The sequence below is a fragment of the Nestor notabilis genome, unplaced genomic scaffold, assembly GCF_000696875.1.
Source record: "Nestor notabilis isolate BGI_N333 unplaced genomic scaffold, ASM69687v1 scaffold2771, whole genome shotgun sequence".
Lineage (NCBI taxonomy): Eukaryota > Metazoa > Chordata > Aves > Psittaciformes > Psittacidae > Nestor > Nestor notabilis.
Window position 1 is genome coordinate 43912 of NW_009914121.1, and position 25534 is coordinate 69445.

The following is a 25534-nucleotide window of genomic DNA, read 5'->3' on the forward strand; positions in this document are numbered from 1 at the left end:
GCTTGAATTACACAACTGGTCTACATTTGGTGGCCATTTTAGGCTTTTAAAACTGTTTAACATAAAAAATATTTTTTTTCCAAAAATACACTGGGTTCTTTCTGTTAAAAGTCATCTTTCTCCTGTAAAAATCTTCCCCAACACTGCATTCTTATATAAAGCACTTATTACACAATTTGCTGAAAGTGCCCTTGAGACGCTAAGATCTGAAGCATGGAGGATTTGTTTTTCTTTTAAATGGAGAGAAAGAAAGGGAAAGGAAGAGAGAAGAGAGGAGAAGCAGTCTGTCAAAAATTTCCGTTGTCATGTCCACCTGGCTGCATCTACTATGGGCATACAGGGAAAAAAGAACAAAAAAACCAACAAAAGGGTAAGAAGAAAGAGGAGAAAAAAAGGAAGGAGAAGTTGGGAGTGGAAGGGAGAAATAAAAGGAAAATGAAAGTTTCATCCTAAGCCTGGGATCCTCCAGGCTGCAATATTCCAGCTGATAGAAAAAACCACTGAACAAAAAAAGTAGTCTAGAAAATAGAAAGTGTTGTGATTACAAAGTTGAGCATTTCATCAGTACAAACTGGTCTTTGAACGTCCTTTGGGAGAGCAACTGTAGTGTCCAAATTGGAAGGAAAAAATACAACACCGCATGGAGGAGGATTTTTTTTCCCTTTTGGTTTATCACAGCATTTTTCTTTTTTTTTTTTTTTTTTTTTTTTTTTTTTTATTTTTTTTTGACATACATCCCACTATCAGAGGAAACTCAAATACAATTTTTTAATTTTTTTTTTTTTTTTTTTTCCCAGCCATCAGAGCAAGTTCTCAGACGCAAACCAAACAGTGCAATGCCTAGCTGGTGGCTTCATGCTTCCAAGGCTCAATGTTCCAGGTGGAAACCATTCCCTCCCCCTCTGAAGTGACTGCGTTTTTACTCCTTGATGAAGGTTACGGACAAAATACTAGACACCTGTGGCCAGGGAGAGTTGGTTTCACGGTACACTCTAACTTTGTTCAAGTTCGTACAGTTCTGGAGCTGTTAAGAATAGTTTTGAAGAGTGCTTCTCCCCACACATTCACTGCTGGTCCATTTGAAATTTCTTCTAAAACATTTCACTTTTACTTCCGCAGATCTAGAACACAAACCTGGAGAGAAAAGACTCAGCATTAAGAACATTTCTGAAGGTGATGTGGAAGTCCTGTTCATACGCAGCCCTGTACAGAGCTGATCAGTATGTTACACTCACCAGCTTCAAATCAGCCTGTATTGGGTACCTGTTTGCATGCACACAAAGTAAGGGAACAAACCAACACAGAAGAAAACCCAAGTGAAAACCGTACATTGGACATTTAGCTGGGCTTTCACTGGATTACAAGCAAACATTTTGGTGGCACATCCCAGATAAGACTATGGGCTCTTTTTGGTTGCCAAAATACAGCATCCACTTCCATTTCTGAAATATATCCAAAGTAGATGCAGGCCTGGCAGGCATAACACAGGACTGAGAGTGGACACGCGACCACCTGCAGCAGCTGTTGGAAGCCAAGCATGGCACCATCTCAGATGACAGGACTAAGCTCAAGCAACTGAACCATGTCATAGGTATATCCTTCGTTAAAACCAGCCAAAAAGTACTGCTTTAAAGTAGTTAAGCCAGGCAGCCATCTACAAGAGTTATTTTAAAAGGCTTTAGAGTGTGTGATAACATCTGTGCATTGCCCAGAGAAGCTGTGGCTGCCCCATCCCTGGCAGTGTTCAAGGCCAGGTTGGACACAGGGGCTTGGAGCAACCTGGTCGAGCGTAAGGGTGTCCCTGCCTGTGGCAGGGGGATTGGAACTAGATGGCTTTAAGGCCCTTCCAACCCAAACCATTTTATGAGTCTGTGATTCACAAGCTGATCCTACTACAACTGAAATTTTTTAAAAGTAACGTTAACAAGAAAAATAGTAATGAATAATCAGTATCTGTCTCTATTGCAATATTTTTCCTTTACCATGAAATCTTTGGGCATCATGCTGAAAAAGTCTTCCTTTAGGTACTATTCAAAGGTAAACTTCTGTGGGATAAAACTCTGAAAGCCCCAGGATAACTGTTTATTAGACAGCGGACCGCTGTGATCTCAGCTTCATTAAAAAAATTGACAGATGAGATAAGTAATGATATAAACAACACTACTGTTGTTCTTATCAAATATGTATTTAAAACTCATTCCCATCTTCAGCAACATTCGCCTATTCCATAAACATCCTTCATTCACCACCTGCTCCCTTCAAAACAGGAGCATTTTTAATATACTTCACAGAGCTACTTATTTATGTCTTGAGCTGCCTACACCTTCATCTCTGTCCACAGGAGTTAGTACGGCATGTATATTTCTTGTTGATGCTCTCCAGAAGAGTGATCTCCACCCAACATTTACAATGTGTAAAGCTCCTTACCGATCCGTCTGATGCGCTTGCTCCCACTTTGTCTCCTCTAGCATTCCAGCAGACTTCAAAGATGCCCCCGGTGCCTCGGTAGCTATGTACTAGAGTTCCACTCTACAAAGCAAAACAGTATGCAAACATTTGATATGGAAGTTCACCTCTTTTTCTGTCATTTGGCACTATATTAAAAAGAAGAGAGTAGTGGCAAAAAGAAGCTATCACATCACCCAGCTATGGTCATCTCCCTAAGGTGCCCATGTTAGGAAACCGGTTGTTGACAATGAAAAGAAAGGCTCCTCCAGAAAGCAATTTACAGTAGGATTCTCAGATGTCTGGTTTTGTCAACTCTGTAACAGTAAAGGCCTGGGGAGTTAGGCTGAGGTGATCTTCCCTAAAATTTATTGTTAATTCAGGCTGTGAAGCATCAGTATAGATAATTAAATCTGTGGAATTATGATGTCCCACATTTCCCCAGAATATCCCCAATCCCCAGCCTGTACACCCTTTGTATCTATCATCCCCTCATCACAAAGTATACGCTAGGTGCATCAGACTCGCAACTGAACTCAGCTTGTTACTGAATAAAAGTATTCCTTATGTCTAAGAATCTGTCCATGTCTTTGCTTCACAAAGCTGATGGCACATCATAACACACCTACTTCCCTGTAGGCTAGGTGTTTTAGCACACAGAGAAGCCTGAGCAGAAACATTCTGGGCAGTCACCTCACTCCACCTGAGTGGCTCTGCTGTTACCCTGGGATTTGTATCAGCCAATATGACGAGGTTCACCTTGGCTGGCAGGCCATATGCCACAGAGGTACACATACTTTCCGTTTAAGCTTTTGCTATTAATGTGTCATTTGAACCAGACGTACTTCACATGAAGCAAAACAGTACCTGAGTATTCCATATATGGACACATTTGTCAAAGGACCCACTGGCTAGATATTTTCCATCAGGACTAAAAGCTACACTGTAGACCGGCTCTTGATGTTTTGTTAATGTGTGGATGCAGACTCCTCGGTCAACGTCCCACAGCCGAACAGTGGAATCAAACGAAGCACTGCAAGAAGCATTCAAACACAAACATGTCTTAATTTGGGTATTTATCAATTAGTAGTTGGACACTGTAAACTGCACAGAATAACACTGTTGCTTGTTTGTTTTTTCCTTGGCTAAGCAATAAACAACATTTCAAACAGAAAAGCCAACAGGCACTACAGCCTTTACGGCTTTTATGACAAGAACTGCATCTACAGAACTGAATTCTTGTATGAAGACCCCTTGAGTCTACATAGGTATGCTGTATATAGGGTCACATCACTAGCCCCCAGAGGGCCAAGCTCCCTCCTTTTGAGATTCTACCTGCTGTTATTCAGGAAGATCAAATATATATTGTCATTAATAGGATAAATGGTTCCAGAAAGATCTTATTCCTAATGGATTTGCATTATTTAATGAATTAGCATTGTGTAATTCCCTAGGACTGTGATTCTTTTTACTTTGTTTCAGTGCTGGTTTTTGCTACACTCCATCTAAATCCCAAATTGTGGGCTTAGAGAAAGGCAAAGGAAATAATTGGTATTAAAAATGATAATAAAAGAACAGCTCTAAGAAAGTGAAGTTCTTCCCTGTCTACTCCCACTCTAAGGGTTAAAACTCCTCCCCAAACTGCATTCACCATGAATTAATTTGATAATCCCATGGTACTGCCATCATTTGGCATTCTACAAGTGAACGTACTTCCTAAACTCGAAGAATTTTGAACAGATTTTTCAAGTGGAATTTTAAAGATTATCCCAGCTTTTCTCTGTGAGTTAACAAGGCTGTAAGAGTTGTCAGTCTCTGCCCAGGTGAGTCGCATGACCCTACTTAGAACACATTCTGACTGGCTGATTGGTCTGCCATCTGCCTCAGTAAGTACTTTCTTTCGTAACAACCGGCTACTGGATGATGTGAAGGTGCAATGCCAAATTTAGAATCTTTTTATCAAGGCAGCTGAAAAGTTAAGTATCATACGACTCAATGTTCTTTCTTTTTCTTCTTCCTTTTTCAAGTATGATTCCTTTCCCTTTGTATCCACCTCTCTGATTTATGAACACATACTTTTTACTGGAATTGTCTGGAGGAAGGTTGATGGCAATGTGACAGAAGGTTTGTATGTCAGAAAGATGATCTTTCTTCCTGGCAGCAACAGAAAGAGGTGTTATTTTTTACCTTGCTAACATGATGCTGGAGTTTGGGTTGCTGGTGCCTGGTCCTGTAGGACTCCATTTGATAGTATAAATCTCTTTGCTGTGAGCCTGAAGATCATGTACACAAGTATCTTGCTTCATGCTCCAAATCTAAGTCAGAATAATTATGAAAGGGAAAAATGGCAGCATTACTAACATGATCTCAGCTGAATTATTTCAGTTCTATGTTATTCTTACCGTTTGTTCAAGACCTTGACCCACATGCATAATTTATTAATGTAACAGTTTGGCACACACGTTAGACTAACCCCATTAGGGAAAAGAGCTAAACATTTAATAGTATTTATTCAGTAGATAAGAAGAACTAAATAGTTGCTGTACTGCCCATAGCCTGTAACTCTAGTTTCATACAGAAGCTTAAATTACTCTATTTAGAGAAGTTTAACTTCATCACATTGCAACAGCAGTCATTTTAAAGAAAAAAAAGAAAATTTCAATAACTGCTTAGAACCCAGTAATTTTCTCTTATGCCAGTAAAATTTTCCTTTTCCTCCTAACTCCATTTGTTTATAACATCACAGATGATGCAAGATAATCAGCTATTTATGCAGTGTAACATGGCCAAATATGACAGCGTGAGATAAAAAATATGCTCAAAAAAGATGACAGGTAACTTATAGAATCATAGAACAATGGCTTGGGTTGGAAGGGACCTTAGAGATCAACTAGTTCCAACCCCCTGCCATGGGCAGGGACATCTTCCACTGGACCAGGCTGCCCCAAGCCCCTGTGTCCAACCTGGCCTTGAACACTGCCAGGGATGGGGCAGCCACAGCTTCTCTGGGCACCCTGTGCCAGCGCCTCAGCACCCTCATAGTGATTTCCTAATATCTAATCTGAATCTCCCCTCTTTCAGTCTAAAGCCATTCTCCCTTGTCCTATCACTACATGCCCTTGTAAAAATTTCAGTACATCTTTTCTTCAGCTGGGAAAATAAAATGGAATTAATTCAAAGCAGGGAAAATAACTCAATTTAGTCAGTTTCACAGAGATATCAAAAATGTAATGATTTAAATCACTGTTTTCTCATCATACCTCAGTCTGCTTTTGGAAATGTTACTCAAAGTTTAGCCATGTTGTATGCCTAGCAGGCAACATGTTCTGAGGAGTTGCAGGAAAATAAATATCAAGAACTTCAGTAAAACATAAGAAAAAGAAGCCAGAGAGGACTGGACTGATTTCCAAAGGAAAAGGAAGAAGAATAGTAATTGCCTGAAGAGGATTTGCAGTCTCCATCACAGAAGGTTTTTAAAAACAGGCAAGGCCGGGGATAGCAAACCATTAGCTCTTGTCCCAAATTCGGTGGTCAGAAATTTGAACTGGTACCAACACCACTGAGTGACAGTGGTTTTTAAAACAAAGCATGCAAGTGGGCAGCAATAAAATGTGCTACCACCGGGTGAGGATGTTTAAAGCAGGACAATAATGGTTACTGCAATACTGCGTTGGGGCAGCATAACAGACAAGGGGCTCTCTTTCAGTCTCTTCTAGCCCTATTTTCTGTAAATTTCCAGTTCTGTCAGTAGTCTGTGAAAAAACAGCTAGAATACGGAGTGATGGAAACTCCAGTGGGTTATGTGGCAAAGACAGAGTAGAACTGAGCAGAAGTCAGGCTACCTACAAAGAGGAAATATTCATAACACTGATGTTGACATAGCTCTCCAAGTTCTGCTGCTCTCTTGGTTTCATTTCTTACACACAGGCTGCGTGCATGCTAGAAACTTCTCTTGCTTCAGCTGTGTCAATCAGCAGTGGAAAGAGGTATGAGCCTTAAAATTAACATAACAATACTATGAGGAAGCTGTACTACTGGTACAATTCTATCCATAAAACCAAATCTTTCCTGGGATGTTTGCTTTGCTCAAGGAACCAGAATAAATCAACAGTCCAGCAGGAGGTCTTTGCTGTTACAACATAGAGCTATTCCTACAGAGGCATGGCCTTCATTCAGTGTGGCTGGGAATACAGAATAAGAGTGAGAGGAGTTTGGGCTGGAAAAGCTCTATTGTGAAAAGTATTTCTGCAAGCCCAGACTTCCCCTGTACTAGCAATACTGCCCTGGTGCAGTGCAGTGGCCCAGGTGTGCTGGTAAAGCAGCTTATGCTGCCTGTGAGCCAGAATCCAGATTCATTCCACCTAACTTCAGGCACCTAACAGAGGCATGTATACCAGCAGTAGAGCTGCCTAATGCTTCCCATATAGTAAATAGATAGTGACAGGCAGCTTCTGAGAGCAATTCAAATTTTTGGTGGACTGAATATATATATGTGGTGCTCCATTGCTTAGTCCAAAGCTATTTAAAAGAAATAAAATCAAATGGCTCCAATGCAATTACCTTCAGAATAAAGACTCTAAAGGGAAATAAAATTCTTTTATTTTTATATTATTTTCATAGTATAACCAATATGCTGCTTCTTAGACTAGGGATTATGCGTCTGTTAACAGGCAAGCAGGTGTATATACCTGTATATCTAAACTATGACTATTCTGTATCAGTGACATCAATCTTGTAACACTTATTTGGATAGGATGTCTCAGTTTTTCCACTGCCTGCTTCTCCACGTTCCATCTTTTAGACTGGCTTTAAGAACTATGGGACAAAATGAACTATTGTTCATGCACACCTTTAAGTGATGCAGTACCATCATCCTGGAGAAGATTAAAAAATAGATACAATTTTTCTCTTCACTTTTTGAACAGAAGGAATGGAAATGATATTACCTTTAATGTCATGTCATCGGAGCAAGATGCTAATAGCATGCCAGATGGGTCCCATTTGATTGCATTAACCTCGTTCTGAAATAAAGAGTGTTTTTATTAATAAGTAAATATTCCGGGTACCTGCAATGTACCAGGCACCCAGCAGAGGGCACTCAAGGTTTGTGCAGGCAACCAGTTCAACCACAAATTACAGCCCTGGTTGCTTTACGGGTGAAGAAAAGCAGTGCTGCTTCTGTAACATGTTATTTAAGTGTCATTTAGAAATGGTAACCATTTCGTGTTTGTGAACAATACACACAATCACTCTTTCGGTACGTGTTCTGGCACAAAGTCTCTCATACCTATTTTTCATATGGTAAGATTTAAATAAACCTTCAAACCACACAGACTGAAGATACGTTGTTAGATTACTTTTTCTTTGGTTAATATTCCATAGAGCTCAGAGATACAAATTTTAGATAGAAAATACTGGTGGAATGTAAAGTTCTGTGGAGTTTATAATTCTTAGTATTGCAGCTTTACAACAGTGTGGTCTCTCTAAAGATAAGTGTATGTGTAAATGAAATCCGGGACGGAATATTGAATAGTTTATCATGCTTTCTCTATCAGTCTTTCTAGCACTTCGTAATTAACCAAGCCTAGTTGACTACCTAGTCAGTAAGTTTTCTGTGCTTTTTCTGGGGGTTATATATATGGAGAAAAAAAGCATTTCATAAAGGGAAAGACCGCTTTTTTAAAAACATAAATTGGCTCAGGGTCTCAGTGAAAATAATTCTGGAAAGCATGTAGACTTTTGCTTCATCCATTTGACATGTTTCAGTCATAATTAAAAGCAACTATACAGGCATTTGAAGTAAAAATTTGGATCATTGGCAAAATGGTGCATTTCATATAATCATAAAAAGTACCAGTCTATTGCTAGGAATGTACAACCCGTCATGAAATACCAGTTTAACCACAGACTAGATAAAGGTCTCCAAATGGATAACTTTTCCTCACTGGGGAGATAGCAAGTTCTGGAAGTGAAGTTCTAAATTACAGGTCAGAATATGATAGCAGTTTTCTCATGAATGAGAGCTAGAAAAACTGGCCTTTGACAGTCATTAAATACCACCAGGAAAGGAGCGGGGAAATGCATCTTAAACAGAATTTATTAGATTAAATCGATTCTAAATCTGAGCAATGGCTGGAGATAAATTGTTCTCTCCTTATTCATAGTTCTCATTTACTAAAGGAAATTAACCAGTGGAAAACAAAATCATATTTATTAATGTGCCCTTAGTCTGCAGCTCATGCTACATATAAATAGTCTTACTGTTTAAGCTGCAGGTTTTGCCTCCTATGGTGATTTAGAACAGTTTATCCCTTCTCACAAGCAATGAATCACTCCCAAGGAACATGATTTTAAGGAAGCAATGGGATGCAACACCTTTGGTGCTAGAGCACACCCTGCTAACACATCATCTGCCACAACATGCTGCTGCGACTTCATCACTAACATTTTTGACTTCTTAAACTTACTGTGTGTCCTTGAAAGGTTTTAACTGGGCGATCACAGCCAAGTCTGCATACATGAATGCACATGTCAGTGCTGCAGGAGGCAAAAGTAGTGTTGTTCTGCCAGTCTACATCCAGAGCAGGAGCTGTGAAGTTCAAACAACGGAAGGAACATCAGGGAACACAGCAAAGAAACAGCTATCCCAAATAACTTTCCTCCTGTCACCTATCTGGATCAGACTAAAAGCTAGTTCTTGGCCTGTCACCGAGTACCAACTACAGGGATGATAGGGACTGTCTGAAGGGCACAAATGATTTTTATTCTTGCAGTGGATAATTTGTATGCTTTGCATGGCATGTGTTTATGAGAATCTTTTGGGTTAAGTTACATACAAGGGGGCAAAACAATCTACCCCTACCTTCCCAGCTCGCAGCTACACACAGTTTTTGGGCCACCTCTACCATTCATTCCTCTATAAGCCAGTTCAGTGAAGAACCCGGAAGAAAACTAACCAAACCCCCCCTTGGATAATTTCATCTGGATTAGAAAAAATGTTCCTGTGAATGCCAGACACATGGGTAAGAGGAGCAGGTGGCAAAGGTAATTCTTTTGCACTAGCTTTATGCAACCACTGATAAAAACCTATCATTTTGTGCAGGCACTTGGATTAATAATACTACATCCAGTTTAATTTGGTTGGGGACTGATTTAAGATCGGTACATTGATCAAGCTGATCTGAAATGAGAGGAAGAGCTTCCATAGAAGGTTCGGCATCAACTAGGACTGAACTGATGAAACTTTGTACATAGTTAGCACATGAACATTTACTGCCTGTGTGTAACACACACACTTTGCAAAAAGAGTGAGTAAGAACCCCAACAAACTTCTACAGCATGTTCTGGAGTAGGAGGGAACTCCTGACATACATCTTGATTCCGTTTCTATGACTGCTGCTTGGCTTTTTTCTCAGAGAAGAGTTTAGCTGCCCTCCAGAGGATGACATAAGATTTGCTAAAATACAGAAATCCTCATTCTCATCATGCTCCTGCAAGAAGCAAGTGTGCCAGAATGAGACCAGCATATACGAAGCAAAGTTGAATCTCTTTCTGGCAAGTTTAACATTAAAATGAAACTAAGAAATGCCTTATTCAAATACGTTCAGAAAAATGCCTTTGTAATACAGGGGTGAAAAGATACCTGTTCTGCCAAGCCTATTATATTTAAATGTTTTTTCCTGTTATAATTTTTATGAATTGCAAAATGAGATTGATCACACACCACCTTCTGAATCATCAGGTAGCTGTCTAAATGACAATGGAGGACTAAAATTCTTTCATATACAAGTATTTTTCAGAATATTAATGAAAATGCTCAATAATTTTTTTTGTGACAGGTAAGGAATTTCTACGTTGCAGAATACAAAGGAAATTTCTGTGAGGAAGGCAGGTTACTTCTGAATTTTCCAATGAATGTGAATTGGGCTCAGGAAACAGTAAAGGATTTTGTTGCTGTAACTGCCTGTTTGTCTTTCTTTTTATGCTGCAAGCTTTGTATTACTGTTTCAGAGCAAACAGAAATCTATCTTTATTAATAGCAATATGCCTTCAGGGCTAATATCTAGTATGATATGTATGAGTTGAAAAGTAATTTGCTGAGAGCTATTGGCACCTAAAGCAACGGATTTGCATTGCAGCATAATTTGAATCAGAGAGTGTTGATAATTAATACTGATTCATTTACTGGTATATTTAATCATAAGATTACTGGATAAGTAACTAGACAAAATGGCAACCAAAAGTGTTGTTGGATGCAAGTAATTAAATTGCCAAAGTGTCTCCAAACCGACAGTATACTAGCCAATCTCATAAAACCAATTAGAATGTCATCTAATAAAAGCAGCAACAAATCCTTAAAAAATGCAGCTAAATAAACACCAACAATAAGAGTGTTACAATAATTATCAGTTAATTTAAGCTTTTTCTGGACAAATTTAGAATTGGAGGCTCAGAAGGGGATAGAGTTAAGTGACCGCAGGGAGTGATTCAGAGCCCTTAGATGTCTAAAACTGGATCATACAAATACCTCTTATGGTATCACTTAACCAGTTTGTTCTTGCACGCATAGACATCAGTCCACATCTACCAGTATATGTGAAAATCAGATTATTTCACTCCATTTTAAAGAAATAAGCTTTGTGAATACATATTTTGATCAAATGCCCTATAATGACTAGTAGTTTTGCAAAGTATAATGAAACCCTAGAAGGTACTTTTCCATGTACTTAAGTATTTTGACCACACACCCTTAAAGCTTCATGGGAACATCAACGATATAGAGACCTTCAAGACCTATATAAAGGAGACTTCCTCATGTATTTTAAGAGGACAATTTTGTCCATATGGGTATAAACTAAAAAAGTTGTTGTAAAGTAGCTGAGAGTAAACAAATTATGTTATTCCCAGGCCAACTCCAGACTTCAAAGAAGTATGCAAAGTACGCCACACAAGTATGTGTTAAAGGAAATGCACTCTGTCTAGACTAGACTTTTAATTGTTAAAATGACATCTTTAATTCTCGTGTAGAAAAGGTTTTCAGACTCCAGATATGGAAAGGAATTTGCTGTTTGTTTGTTCTGGTGAATAACTGATGCAAAGACGACAAGGTGAGGTCTTTGTGGCTTTAGACTTACATAATGACAAAGACTCCAGCTGATTTTAAGGGGGTTTTTGTAGGACATATGCATCTCAACAATTTCCTTAATAACTAACTGCTTTACTTCCCTATGAAAACAGTTCTGAAATAATGCAAAAAACCAAACCAAACCAAAATTATCCCTCCACATTTCCTCTTCGGAGGTGTCTTATGGTCCAATGACAAACAGCATAATAAGAATTTTTATCAAAGTTTATTAATGCAAATGGACATTGGCATATCGCATTGAAAGATGTTGTTAACTATTCAACTTGCTAAAAGGGCAATGATGTGTCCTTGATGCACCTTACTGCTAAGACAGCTGCATGTCAGTGAACATGATTTTGAAGGGGCAACCAAGTCCTGAATCTGCAACTACTTAGATCAATGGTTAGGGATCAGAAGGCTTAAGAGTCTCACTAACTACCTCACTACAGAGTGCAAAGTTTGCTTTTGTGGAACAGTTATGATTGATAGATAAATAAATGCCATAGTGAGAAAATCTGAATAAATGCCACAGTGAGAAAATCTGTCAGCAAGTGACTCCTCCAAACTGACAGCTGCATTAATAAGAGAGAAGATGAGTGACAAAAATGCAGAGTATGGATCTGCTATGAGCATGGACATACTTTGTCTTCTGATGAATAACTATTTCAATTGCTACTGCATATTAACAACATCTGTGAAAATGTGAGAATGAGAACAGCTAGAAATTGAGCTGAACAGCATGCTCAAATTAACGTTTCAAAATTAGTAGTAAAATATGCCTTTTTAAGCCATTAAGCACCTTGTGAAAGCCTGCTATATCTAAAAGTGGATTAGTTACACTGAACACACAGGAAGATGAACATTTATAGCTTCAGAATCTGAAATGTTTTGGTGGTTTTAAACTTCGTTTGACTATGCCCCTTAAAAATTCTTCACTATGACAACTTAATCCAGTTTGGATCATCTTACAAGTGTGGTCTCAGATGAATTTAAGATTATGCCAATGATTGCCTGTTACTCAAGATTACTTAGTATCTGAGACATTTCCTATCTTCTTGAAGCAGACCAGATCTACAAACAACCACCCAAGTAAGGTTTTGGTGCAGCAAGGTTTAGAAACTCAAGGTTGGCAACTGACTTCTGATGACTGCAGAAAGCAAATACTGAAGAACTTTAAGTCAAAGTTAAAAGCTAAGAAATTCCTGAGGACCTTCTTGCTTGCAGTGATGAATGCAAGTTGCATGAGAGATCCACCTGCTTCTGTCTTAAGTCAGCTTCACTGAAACAGGAGCAAAAAGAGAGGAAGAGATCCTAGACACTTCCTTCGAAGTGTCTCTTCAAAAATAACCACTTGGTACTATTCAAGCACATAGATAATGACAGAATCATTCAGCTAGACAGACATGAGTCGTGTATAAATCCTCTCCTAGCATCAGTTTGACTTTCAAAGCTGATTATAACAGAACCCCATTTTTCTAAAATAGAATAAACCCACAAGCCACAATACTCAGGACAGTTAAAGCAGAAAAAACTCAGTTCAAACTTCTCTCTGGCAGGCAGGTTTTTTGCAAAAGTATGTATTATATTAACAATATTAAAAAATGCATTTCATTTTACTAACAAAAGTTATGCAGAAATTACCTGAATGGAAGGGAAACTGCTGTTTAGCTTCTCCTGTATGAGCATCCCAAATTATTGTCGTCTGCATCCAGAGGAAGGGAATAAAAAAAGAGTGATTGTTCAGCTCAGAGAAAACAAACAGAGAGCACCCTCACTGTGGAACAACTCTAAAAAATGGACTGATAAAACTACTGACTGCAGAGAGCCTTGTGTGCTGAGCAGCTGAAGAAACACAAATCACTTCCAAATACTACAGAATAATAATCTAAGTGTTGATAAAGAAGCGCCATGCCTAGAGAGGAAGTAACCTAACTACTAAGAATGGCACATCTCTCTGAATTATGCTAGAAGACAGCACTACACATTTTTAAGAAGCACTTTGTTACAGCTGCTTCAGTTACCTTCTTCAAAGAAAACTTTTTCCCCTTTTCAAAGATGCAAGTTGAACTCTACTCCAAACAACATGATACTACATCTCTAACAATTAAAACACCAAGTGAAATGTTTATCTAGTAGCAGAGTATGTATTGCTTCTTGCCACTGTGGTGGGACAGATTAAAGTGTAATTTCCTTACTACAGGTTTGATCCATACTCAACAGCACACATAAGCAACTTCTGTGTAGAGCTCAATACCACCTTGTGAGTGAATTGTCAATTTGTTAGGAATGTATGCTTCCAGAAAATAAATTAGGGATGCCTCATCTTCCCGTAGCGAATCACCTAAAGAATCACTGCTGGGAATCTAAGTTGGCCAGAATAATAGAACTGCCATTGGGAGACAGTTGTACCTGAATATAAGCCAGTATTAAAAGGAATAAAACTAAGTTTCCATTTTCAGAAGTATGTGAAAATATATATATGGATTCATCTAGTTTACAAATCAGATTTACAAGCCTCAGCTAGTTTCCCTAGATCTCCTCTATCAGCTGCTGGAGAGAAGCACTGTTAGTGCACTGTAACATAGGCCATGTAATCATGCCATTTTTTCCTCCAAGTTTTATACAGGAGGCCAAGGATGACATACACATTTAGTTTTTAGACATTGAAAGCTAGGCAAGATGAATGCTGTGTACTTTGCAGTTTCAGTTTTAATGGATTTGTGCTCATCATCATCAGTCATCTATTAATTTTAATCTCCTAATATGCACTTAGCTGTAACTATGTTTTGCTTGCTTTTGAGTTCCTATTTGCATAGGAAGCCTTTTTATTTTTGCATATTTGCATAGGAAGCCATATATAATTTATTCAAATAAAAGTGTTTCAATAATTAAATGAGCTAAAAAGTGCAGTATCTTTAAGATCACTTCCTTCCTGGAAATATTTAGTTGATAGAACTACAAACGTAAGTACTGGAAAGTAGTTTTTTCCTTAACTGAGGCTCATTTAAGATGCAATCTGAGGCAGGGAGAAAATTGAGGTTTTTTGTGTTGGTTTTTTTTTTTTTTTAATTAAAATCTTTTACATAAAAATAGTACACATTTATCCAGTCTGAAAAATGGAATTGACACCACTAAAACATATTAAACTCTCTAGGATGCCTGGAAGAGAAGAAAATAATCTTGTGGAATTCAGCAGCACAAGCTCACTGAGTCAGCACATTCATATGTTAGAATAATGTATTTTTAAAACTCACTTTATCAACACCAGCACTTAAAATATAATTCCCCTTTTTGTTCCATTTCAGGGCAAATATTGGACCTTTATGTTGACCTAAGGTGCTTGCAAGGTTACCTGGAATAAAGAAGAAGTTATTACAATTTGTTTACAAATAAGCCAAATTAAAGTTCACTGCTGTTTGATGCTTATGAACAATAGATGTTGTTTGACTTACCATCTTCTGTCCATATTCTTGCAAAACCATCATATGAGCCTGTAGCCAATAGTGTTCCATCACTCTGTTGGGATAAATATAAATGGCAAAGGTCAATACCAGAAATCTGTTTCAACCAACCTTTTTCATTTGCTCTCTTTTTTAAAGTTTGTACATCGTGATTTAAGGGAAATCTGAGTCCACACATTGAGACAGATTATACCATGATCTAAACTACAGGTTATTATTGCGAACATCAAAGAGGAAATAAACCCCTCTAACATACTGTGAAATACTGGGCTACACCATCAGATAAGAGTCATTTAATCAAAAGGATTACGAAAAGAAAACAAGATACAACAAATTCTATGGGATTCGTCCAGATAACAGATACTCCTTCTTAGACATAAAAAGCCTGGAAAACATCAACAGACCATCTAAATCCTGACTAAATGCCAGTTCACTACAATTCAGACACCTGAAAGAAGGACCTAAACACCTAATCCTCCAAAACTCATGGTTAACACCTTGAATGCTATCTTCCACCAAGAAGCTGCTTTCTACTTGTGTGAACCCAGACTCCCATACATGCTCAGAGGCCCAATACCCTGACAAATAGCCTGAGAAAAGTTGGATTCATGGGTCCCAATTAGGAGGAAAAAAAAGCCCAGGAATTGTAATGAGTAGATTATATGCATTCTGCTGGAGGAAGCCCTTCACTGAAGGGTGTCTCTTGTGCAGCCAGCAATGCTAGAGTTATTGGGCCAGAATGAGAATAATTAAAAAGATACTTGACTCTGCAATCTGGTGAGACAGGTACTACTGGAGCTGGGATTTTCTCTAAACATTCCAGCGTCTGGCTTAGAACTGAGATTCACCCCATTTATCTCCAGACATCCAGAAATTAGGAGTTAGTTTAAAAGAGTAACCTAGTCTCCCTCTATAATTAACAGTATCACCCACTGCTGGCGTGTAATTCACAATCCCATTTGCATTAGATTCTGCCAGGATGAATGCACATGTTTCTATTTTTGCTGACTTAGAAGGAGTCTAGATGACTAGTTTAGATGGTTAAATCTAAGGGAGATGATTCCTACCCTCTGTTCCAAAGGACAACCTGAATACAGCCTCTAGAAATAACCCTTCTTATTGTAACATAAATCACAGAAATTGGAGAAGAACCGATTTAATATCACTAGTGTTAAAATTTCACGGTGAAATACGATATTGTGGTTCTAAATAAATAATAAAGGCAGATGGCATTTCTAGTATCATGAATAGAAAACAAGGAAAAAGCATAAAATAATCCTTTAAAGCATATGTCCATCCAACCCTTCAAAAACAGTGAGTCAGAGTAGTAGTTGCAGATTTAACTCAAATATACCATGACGTAGTGGGAAAATACCAAAACCTAAGCCAACTTCACTGTGATATACCCTTATTGGGACCACTGATGAAAACAAAGGTGATAAGGGCAAAAAGAAAAAGCGAAGGAAAGCTCAGGGACTAGATGTACAGTTTATCCAAATTTGGTGGTGGCAATTCACGTACCTTGGAAAACTCAAAGTGGGTTAGAAGCATTTCAGGTGTTTAAAGTAGGAATGTTTTCTTACATTAAGTACTAGAACAATGCAAGTGAAGTATCTGATCAATGACGTATGGAAAGGTAAGGAACTACTACAGGAAATTCTAAGGGATGCCCTATATGTTTTGGATGTTTCTCATAACTCTTCTGCACCTTTGCATGTTTTCCTCTTTCAATTAGTCTTTTCCTACTCCTCAGTTCAGTTTTTCCCAACTACTTTTCTTCACTGTGGTATCTGCAAGAAACCAGTAATGAACATTCTTGGGTTTTATCTTTATTTGCTTTGTTAATCTACCTCTGCTTTCTGTGCTGTTCACCAACTTCTTTCATTGTGTCAAATACAAAATACACAGGAGATGCTGATTTGTGCAGTGGCCTTATCTTTTACTTTTGTGAAGCACTTAGCTCACCTGAAGGAAAGTAATACTGCGGTAAAGATTAACCGAATCTTGGTCTCTGGCCAGCAGCTGAGACAGTATGTAACTGCTGAGAATCCTTTTTAGTACTTAATTTTTAATTTGTTTTCCTACAAAACCAAGACGAATGTGAAAACTCTATCTGTACTAATACCAGCAAAAAAGACAGAAAGCAAGTGGTCTCAAAATTAATTAAGGTTCCTGCAAGGTCTTGCAAGTTCTTTTTACAATGCTTGGTGGCAGAAAGGAGACATGAAGCAGCCTTAAAGCTGCCCAAAGACACTGCCCCAACACTAGGGTTTCTTAACAATAACTGTCCTCCACACTCACTTCAGTCTTCTCTGAGCAGGACCATACTTAGACAGAAGGTTTTGCGGGATGAAAGTAAAAAAGGGATCAGGAAAGACAGTTCCACCCAGAGGTGGTAAAGAGAGAATGACTACACATGCTCCTACCAAGATGAAGACTATAATGTGAACATGTTTTGCCATGCACAGAGTAATTCAAATGAGAGAGGGTCTTGATAGTGCAGCTTCAGAAAAAACTTTCCTTGTGCTTGTATCTCTTTACATGCCAAAATAAAGTAACTATGAGATGCAAATACATTATTAATCAGGCTTCATTACTTGTAGATTGCTTGTTTAATCTTCATTCTTAAAGTTAGCTAAGTTTATTTTTGCCCATGCTTCTAAAATAGAGATACAAATACATCATTATTAAGCTTGAAGATGGCAACAGTACCGGAAAATTATAGCATACAGGGGAAAGTTCAGCCTATTATGAGTATTTGAAACAAGAGGTCAGTAGGTTAGGACAGAAGTTCTGGTCACCTCAGATATAAAAGATATGGAGCAGCAGCTGTAATTGCCTCTGAATTAAATTTAGACAGTGAAAAACCATGCAGTCTTAGAAGTTAGCTTACATTCCAGTCCAGTGAAGTCACATCCTTATTGCTGGGGACATCGTGTCCTCCTTCTCTTATGCAGTGCCTCAAAACTAGTTGAGTGGAACTGCTGTTGCTGTTTTCATTGAGATTCCATATTCTGGCTGTTGAGTCTCCGGATCTATAAAAGCAATTGTGCAGAGATGAAAACTCCTCTTGCTGTCGACCCAGCAAACAATGTAAGGACCTCTATTTCTGTTTTCATTAGAGAACACCACAGCCTTTAAAATTTTTTTCTGTCCAACCCTTTCTGCACCCCATGTACCTTCTAAAAAATGCTAACACGTATTTAAATTATACATATCGTAATCCACATTGACATTTGCTTGATTCAGAAAAGTTTAACCTAAAATGCATTTGCTTGCTCTCTGCATTTGACACTTCATACCTAAAGCTGATATCACCATAACTGAGATAGTCTGGGGGGACTCAACATTACAAATGTAACACTGTGGAGATTCCAATAAAGACAGAAACACCGAGGCTGTGCCCACGTGGCTCCCATAAGAAGCGTGCAGCCCCGTTAGCTCCAGAGGAGTCACCAAGCCTCCGGTGTTCCCCAGGAGCTGCAGTAGGCTCTGAGCACAGTATGGCAGGACCTGCAGGGCCACTGCCTGCAGAGGTGCAGAGTGTCACCCTGGCAGCAGTGTGACAAAGGTGCTGTGGTATCACCTCTCCACTCCTGCAGGAGCAGGAGGTGAACTTAAGACTCCTTTTACTTCGGCTATGGCCCTTTCATAAGGTACTTCTGTTCAGGACACACCTCTCAGCATTAAATTAAGCTATAGAATCTAAAGGTAAGGAAAGTAGAAAGGTAATTTAAATAATTTTTTAAAATTCATCTTTATTTAATTTTTTAAAATCATGTCCACAGGGTCCTTTGCTGTCTGTAGCTCGGCTGCTTAGCTCATGTTGTTTGAAAAAGCGGCAAAATAACTACTGACATGACAGAGCAAGACAGAGACAACACCAGGTTTTTCATCTATTTTACACAGTTTTCTATGGAGATGTTTTTCTTGCAGGCTGAAACCTTAATTTTGCCTAGAAAAAGTTGTGAGGTGAAACTGAAGAGTTTCTCATAACCTGCTCATAAATAACAGTTTTATTTTCACTTTGCATAAATCCTTCTTCCAATGGAAAATGTCCCTGAGGTCAGAAATCAATTTGCAATGGGATGGAAGACATTACGCTTTCTAGTTTATTGGGATTTGCCTCCTGCTCCTCTTCTCCCTTTTTTAAAAAAAAATCAATAACAAGAGCAACTAAACCAATCAAAGTAACCTTGACTGCTTGATTTGTCCAGAGGGTAATTTCCATTTACATGCAGTAATCTTGGAATCTTGGAGCTGAATTAGGATCCCTCTTATATTTCCAGAAATTCATACAGTCTTGATGAAATTTCATTGCTGATGTGATAGCTCTTCCTTTTTTTTTTGAAGTAATGACTGTAACTTCCTTTCCTGTACACTAACAAAGAGAAAAAGTCTTTCTTTGAAGACTAAAAACCTGAGATCCATTTTTGCTTTGACACACCATGTTATACTGAAAAGAAAATTCCTCACATGAGAATATTAGATTTTCTTCTGGGCTACTAAAAAACATTTTAATTATTTATACCAAAAGTACCAACCTGATTTTAAACACCTGACATGCCTTCAAGTGCAAGTATTGACCAATCAAATACTGAACTTGATTGATCTTTGTGTTATTATTTTACCAATAATTTAGCCAAATTTTGCACAAACAACAGTTCAACTGTAAAAGCAAAAAGCTTTTACAGCTTTTTGCCTGTATCAGCGGCTCTGAGCTCTGCTGGGTCACAGCATGCCTGGGGAATGTGCTCCCATCTCCTCTGAGCCTTATGTGTCAAGCAGAGATGTGATGGTTGGCCAGGGCGTTGCCAGCCTAAACCGAAATATACTGCTGTACAGACATTCTGTGACTTTTGGCACGTATCTTCCATGTTAGTGATTAAGAAATCATTTGAGTCAGGGTAATTTTTACCACCATACAGAGTGGTGACGATAATTTAACTCCTTATTTTTTCAGAGGTCTGGAAAACGGAAAGAAACCAGTTTTGTACATGTTGGCTAGAAAATGAACAAAGTTAATCATAAGGCTCAGAAGGGAAGGAACCTTTCTGGTTGTGATAATTTACAATAATGGAAACATAAGTCTTTCATAGGCTTGGGTTATTGGTTAACATCCTAAATAGGAAATTTCTTCAGTGCTGGCTTCTCTGCTATGTAAGGCTCCAGGCCAATACTGCCCTCATTGTAATAATCCAGTTTGTTATTGGACCCTGTAAATAAAGTACTCCGTCACTTGGCTATCAAACACAATATCCTATTTGCTAGTTCTAAAAGGGTTATGTTTTGTTTTTCAAGAGTTTTATTTAGTCAGTTTTCTGGCAATGCTTGGGCAATATTATTTTCCAGTATTTTAATTTTGTTTTTCCATTTTCTTCTTCCTAAGGCTACATAAGCTATAATGTGCCCCTGCAGAGAGGCTTTAAAAGCCTAACAGTGTGTGGTAGGGGTATTTGTGTGTCTTCCCTTTTGTTGCTGGGGAAAATAGAATATTCTCTGCTCTGGAAAGTATTCCGATTTCTGTTGAATGATTCAGTGAACCCTGCCTTATTAGTGGACCATAGTTCAAGCACAATTCAGAAAGATGTTTAATCTCCTTAGCCCATAGAAGCATTTCTATCTGCATGATAAAGCAGCTCATTCCAACATGCAAGTCATGAACACTTGAGTAATAGGTATACTGTTCTGCACTATGGTAGAGTATTACCAAATTTTAGGAAGGCTAGTTCTGAAAGAATTTTATTTCATGCTCTCCAGCCCTGGTATAATCATGAATCAAGGCGGACAAATGTTTGCAGGATTTTATTTGAGCCATATGAATTCTCCATTCTGCCACTGTCAGCACAGAGCTTAAAACAGCTGCAGTTGGGTAAAGAAATTTGCAAGATGGATGTTGAACCTCAGTACTTCTAATCTTCAGCTGCAAGTCTCATAATCACCGTTATTCTGATATGCAATATTGCTAATGTGTATTTAACCCTCCTGGCTCTAACGGGTTAGACTTTTTATTATTCTATTTGAAAAGAGATTACTAGAAACTTAAAGTGAAGGAAACTTTTCATAATTTGCATACTTAATTCTTCCTTAATAAAGCGGGTCTGTTAAATAAGTGCTTGTGCTTCCTAGGTGGTCAGTGGAGGGAAGTGCCTCGGAGGTATCCAGAGGGCGATTTCTGTCCCACTGATTCTACAGCACTGCTGCCTGCAGCAGGTTGTTCAAGTAGATCTCACCTAATAGCTGACCGCTTTGCATTAATGGATTTGATGTAATGAGGAAACTGCCAATAAAGTCACCTGCTAATGAATAAGCATTTACAGCTAGCAGAATTAACAGCTGCTGCTGACCAGGGTAGTGGTGTGTGAAATCAAGCCCCTCAACCTGATAATCCAAAAGGATTATTCAGAAAGGTAATTCATAGTGGATCCTAAACTACTGATATGAGGAAGTACTATATAAAACCCACAGATGATGACAGGAGATGGCTGCAAACATCCTTTCTTGCTTCTGAGAAACAGTCATAACTGAAAGACCTTGGACAACAGCTGTTATGGCTAATTACTTTGCTGACTAGGAGAGTGAAGGTGCACAGAAGGTACAAGAGACAAAGTACCCCTGTGTGAAAGAGGCTTGTATAGATCAGCAAAGAAACCCGCTGTTGGGTTTTGAGAACGAGGCCAGGTCCCTCTGCTTCATGGCTATGACAATTACTTGAAGGGCGTGACTGGATGTAACAGACGTGGAAACAGCATTTGAACATGCTGACAGAAACATCCTAAATTCAACTGGAAAAACGTTTAGAGTTCAAGGTTCTAGCAGCCTTGACATTCACAACCCATCCGCTTCCATACTGGGAAATTGAAGCATGTTCAAGAACACTCTGGGTCACCAGACCACAATGACCTATGCTGGCAAACTGATAGACTATTCCCTGGCCTGTTTTAATTAGCACTCTTGCCTGGGGCCCTAACATTCTCTCTAAATAACTCCTGGGCATGACTTGGTGGTTACAATGTCCAGAGATGATTCCCAATGTGCAGTTTGTTTGGCAGCCAGGACAGTTTCCTAGCACAGACACCGGCCATTCTGTGCCAGTTGGCCTCGATGCCTAGGAAAATTCCCAGGCATGGTTAGATTGCTAATGTGGATGTAGCTGTAAGGGGTTTCTGCACTACCAAGGGAACGTAACCATCTGTAACAATTTTTATGTGCAATAAAATTGAAACTTAGATATTGAAAGGTATCTCACGGAAGAAATAATTGTTTGAAGAGGACAATTGTCTTTTAAAAGCAAAATTGGAATTACGGCTCGGAATGGCCAAATCTTGAGATTTAGCCAAGCACCTACTTTTTTTCTTTTTTTCTGACCTGTCTGAAACACTAAATGCAATTATTTGTTTCGGAATGTTGATTTCCTTCATAAAGGGTGACTAATCCTCTTACATGGCTGTACGTATGTACTTTACTGTACTATCATAATGCTTCCATTCATAACATCTAAGCATTCTTCTCATAAGCATCTGGTGGCAGTCATGTCTTTGGCAGCCTTTACTGATATCTACAGTCTCCTCCATCCTCCACTTTAAAGGACTTTAGGGGTTATGGGTGCGGTGGAGGAGAAAGACCAGCTGCAGAATATACTTATTTCTGGCTATTTGATGAGAGAAATTCCTGTCTCCACTGTTGGTTTGTTGTTTTTTTTTTAATAGCCTTTGCAAAGTCTTGAGACTTGAAGGGTCTACTAGCCTTCACACCCTAAAAAATCAAAGCAACTGAGTAGATGGGATATCACAGACCAAAATCCCTTTCTATCAGTGGCATACTCACTAAACCTGGAGACCAATGCTCTAGTTCTTGGTAATTCATTCTACAAAGAAATCCCTGACACAGTTTGCTTCAGATTAGGTTGTGAACCTGCATTATTCTTTTAGTGCTTTGAAGATTAGATTTGATTGCTGTCTAAAGTGCTGATAATTGTTAGAAATATCTATTGCTTGTATAACAAAGCTTGAAGAAAATACTTTGCCATGAATTGAAATTTGATTGTGCTAGGCATTGTATAAACAGAAGAAATGTGTTATTTCCTTTATTTAACAGTTAGGTTTTTATATGTATTTTTTAAGAAGACAACAGATGGGTACAACCAGGCAGATGGAAATCCAGAAGAAAACTGCGGACTGGGCAGCACAACATGGCTATTAGAGAATCTAACAATTCAGTGTTCATGCATCAGACTAACTGGTTTTCTTTTTCAAAGCATTACTTTGTAAAGGACAAAAGGAACTGCAGTGTACTGCACATCTCAGGGAGCTTATCTCCCTCATTTAATTGGAGCCATAACACACAGTTTACCTGTAAGCGCTAGCTTGCGCTATTATTATACCAGACATCCCCAAATGCTTTTCTGTGCAGTGGCATCATCAGCTAGACAGTTCTCCTCCTTTGATTTAATTTTCTTCTGTGCGTTCTATGCCATTTCAGTCATGTAAGCTTCATCAGGCATTTCCCTCTACTGCATCTACTGCTGCATTACCTGAAGGCTAACTGCATCACATGCTTTGTTTCTTATAAGCAGGCTAAAATCTGATTAAGATCCACATGGATCTAAATTATTTGCATTTTCATTACATTGCCATTTGTCTGTATGAGACACAGCACTTGAATGTACCTTCTAACCATGCATGTATTTATGTGCTTCCAAAATCAGTAGCAAAGCATATTGAGACCTATTACACTGAGGGGTAAAGCTCAGTTGAAGGGATAGTAAGAGGGTACTTCTCTATCTCAGGCATCTGATTAACAGTTCTGATTATCATCCTCCAGGTTTACCTCAAGCAGCGTAAGAGCTGTCAGTGTCCCAGGGATCCATCTACTAGTGCTTAGCACCCTGCAGCAAAGTTAAACACTCACTGATTCCTCAGTCACTGCAGTAATTTATTGGTTTATTAAATGGTCCACTTTTTAGACTATGTACACCAGGCCTGTGAAACACAGACTCCAGGGAAGCAGCCCAGTATGGCAAGAACTGACAGAGGTGAGTCAGATACTAGAAGTAGTAATCAACGCTAAAGCCAACAGATGAGGTCTGAGCACCTGTACTTAGGAGTCTTAACTCCCTATGTAATGAGTTAAGAGACGTAGGTACCTGCAGAAGGACAGAGCACTTGAGTGGATGTCTAATTTCTGCTGTTCAGATATTCTCTAAAATAAAGCAGCATCTTCACTTCATCTCAGGTGCCACCAGGTGTCCCTAAAGAATAATTCTATATGGCATCCTTTCTCCCCACTGATTTTCCTTTACATAATAATGTGGGTGTGCTAACTCATCACTTGTAAATTGTTCTCCAGAGAATTCAAATAAATACCATAATGGATAAGTTTCCTAATAAAAAGTATATTATTTAGGATGACAGGGCTAAAGAAGATTGGACTTAATGATCTTAAAGGTCTTTGCCAACCTAAACGGTTCTATGATTCTGTGACTGTATAAGATCTATTGCACCAACAAATACAGTCCCTTCATTTGAATGATCCTAAATATGAGAGCTATTGATCTCAAGACAGCCCATGAAATTCTAATTAAGTTTGTCCCCACTATGGGAAAGATCTTTGAGATTGTATGAAACCTTCTCTAGATTTTCATCTTTAGTAAGAAACAAGCATGAAAACAATTTAATGAGGTTAACTAAACTCTTCTTAGTTTTTTAGGTTTTCTTCACCATTAAGCCATGATTTAACATCTACGAGTAGTCAAAGGATTCAGGCATACATTGAAAAGTTAGAGTAGCAGTACAGGAGCATGTTCATTCAGGATCATTTGGTGTTGATTTACAAATCATTACGTAGGCAGTAGCATTTCCTGTACATCACAGATTCTTTGCCTTCCCTTGATTCACTTATTTTAATTTTAAAACATCCTCTCAGATTTGGGCTGGGATGATTACGGGGTATCATATGCTACAGTTTTTTCACATTTGTCAATCCTAACTTTTATTTATTTATACATCAAATAATTCTCTTTTTATGGTTCACGCAACTGTACACTGGGAAAAGAACAATTTCTGTGAAATAACTGTTTTATACTTGCCTATTTTAACTGCAGACTGACCTTAATGATTAGAACTTTCCTTCTTAATAATAATCTTTTGCTAGGGATAAGTAATACTGGCAAGCATTATTGCCTGCGACACTAGAAAACCGAGTGGGTAGACAAATATGGTTAGCAGAAAATACAGCAAATGCACGGCATAGGAGCACGGCTACTATTACTGCTCTTTCCTGTTTCATTGCACCACCCAGAGACCCTATTACAAACCAGAAAACCCACTGAGCCTATGGCAAACAAGAGCTGAAAACCAAAGTTTTTCATTCAAAACCCCTACACAGAGTTTTTGTAAATTCTACTGCTGTATCTCTTTAAAATTACTAAGTGAAGACACTTAGTGCTACAGATGCTGAAAGTACTATCAGACCTGGACATTTCAGAAATGAAGCATATTCAGCA

The 25534-nt window shown here is 38.5% G+C and overlaps 1 protein-coding gene across 1 annotated transcript in view; it reads right to left on the minus strand.

The window, feature by feature from the left end:
- Positions 1-768: 768 nt before the first annotated feature.
- TBL1X (transducin (beta)-like 1X-linked) overlaps positions 769-25534 on the minus strand; it is an 88399-nt gene continuing 63633 nt past the window's right edge. The window contains exons 6-15 of the mRNA XM_010023500.1: positions 17924-18065; positions 15022-15085; positions 14824-14921; positions 13211-13271; positions 8913-9034; positions 7392-7466; positions 4633-4760; positions 3313-3478; positions 2428-2529; positions 769-1134 (exon numbers count right to left, since the gene is read on the minus strand). Of these exons, the coding sequence (XP_010021802.1) occupies positions 1108-1134; positions 2428-2529; positions 3313-3478; positions 4633-4760; positions 7392-7466; positions 8913-9034; positions 13211-13271; positions 14824-14921; positions 15022-15085; positions 17924-18065 (985 nt within the window). The 3' untranslated portion in view covers positions 769-1107. The remainder of the gene's footprint in view (positions 1135-2427; positions 2530-3312; positions 3479-4632; positions 4761-7391; positions 7467-8912; positions 9035-13210; positions 13272-14823; positions 14922-15021; positions 15086-17923; positions 18066-25534) is intronic.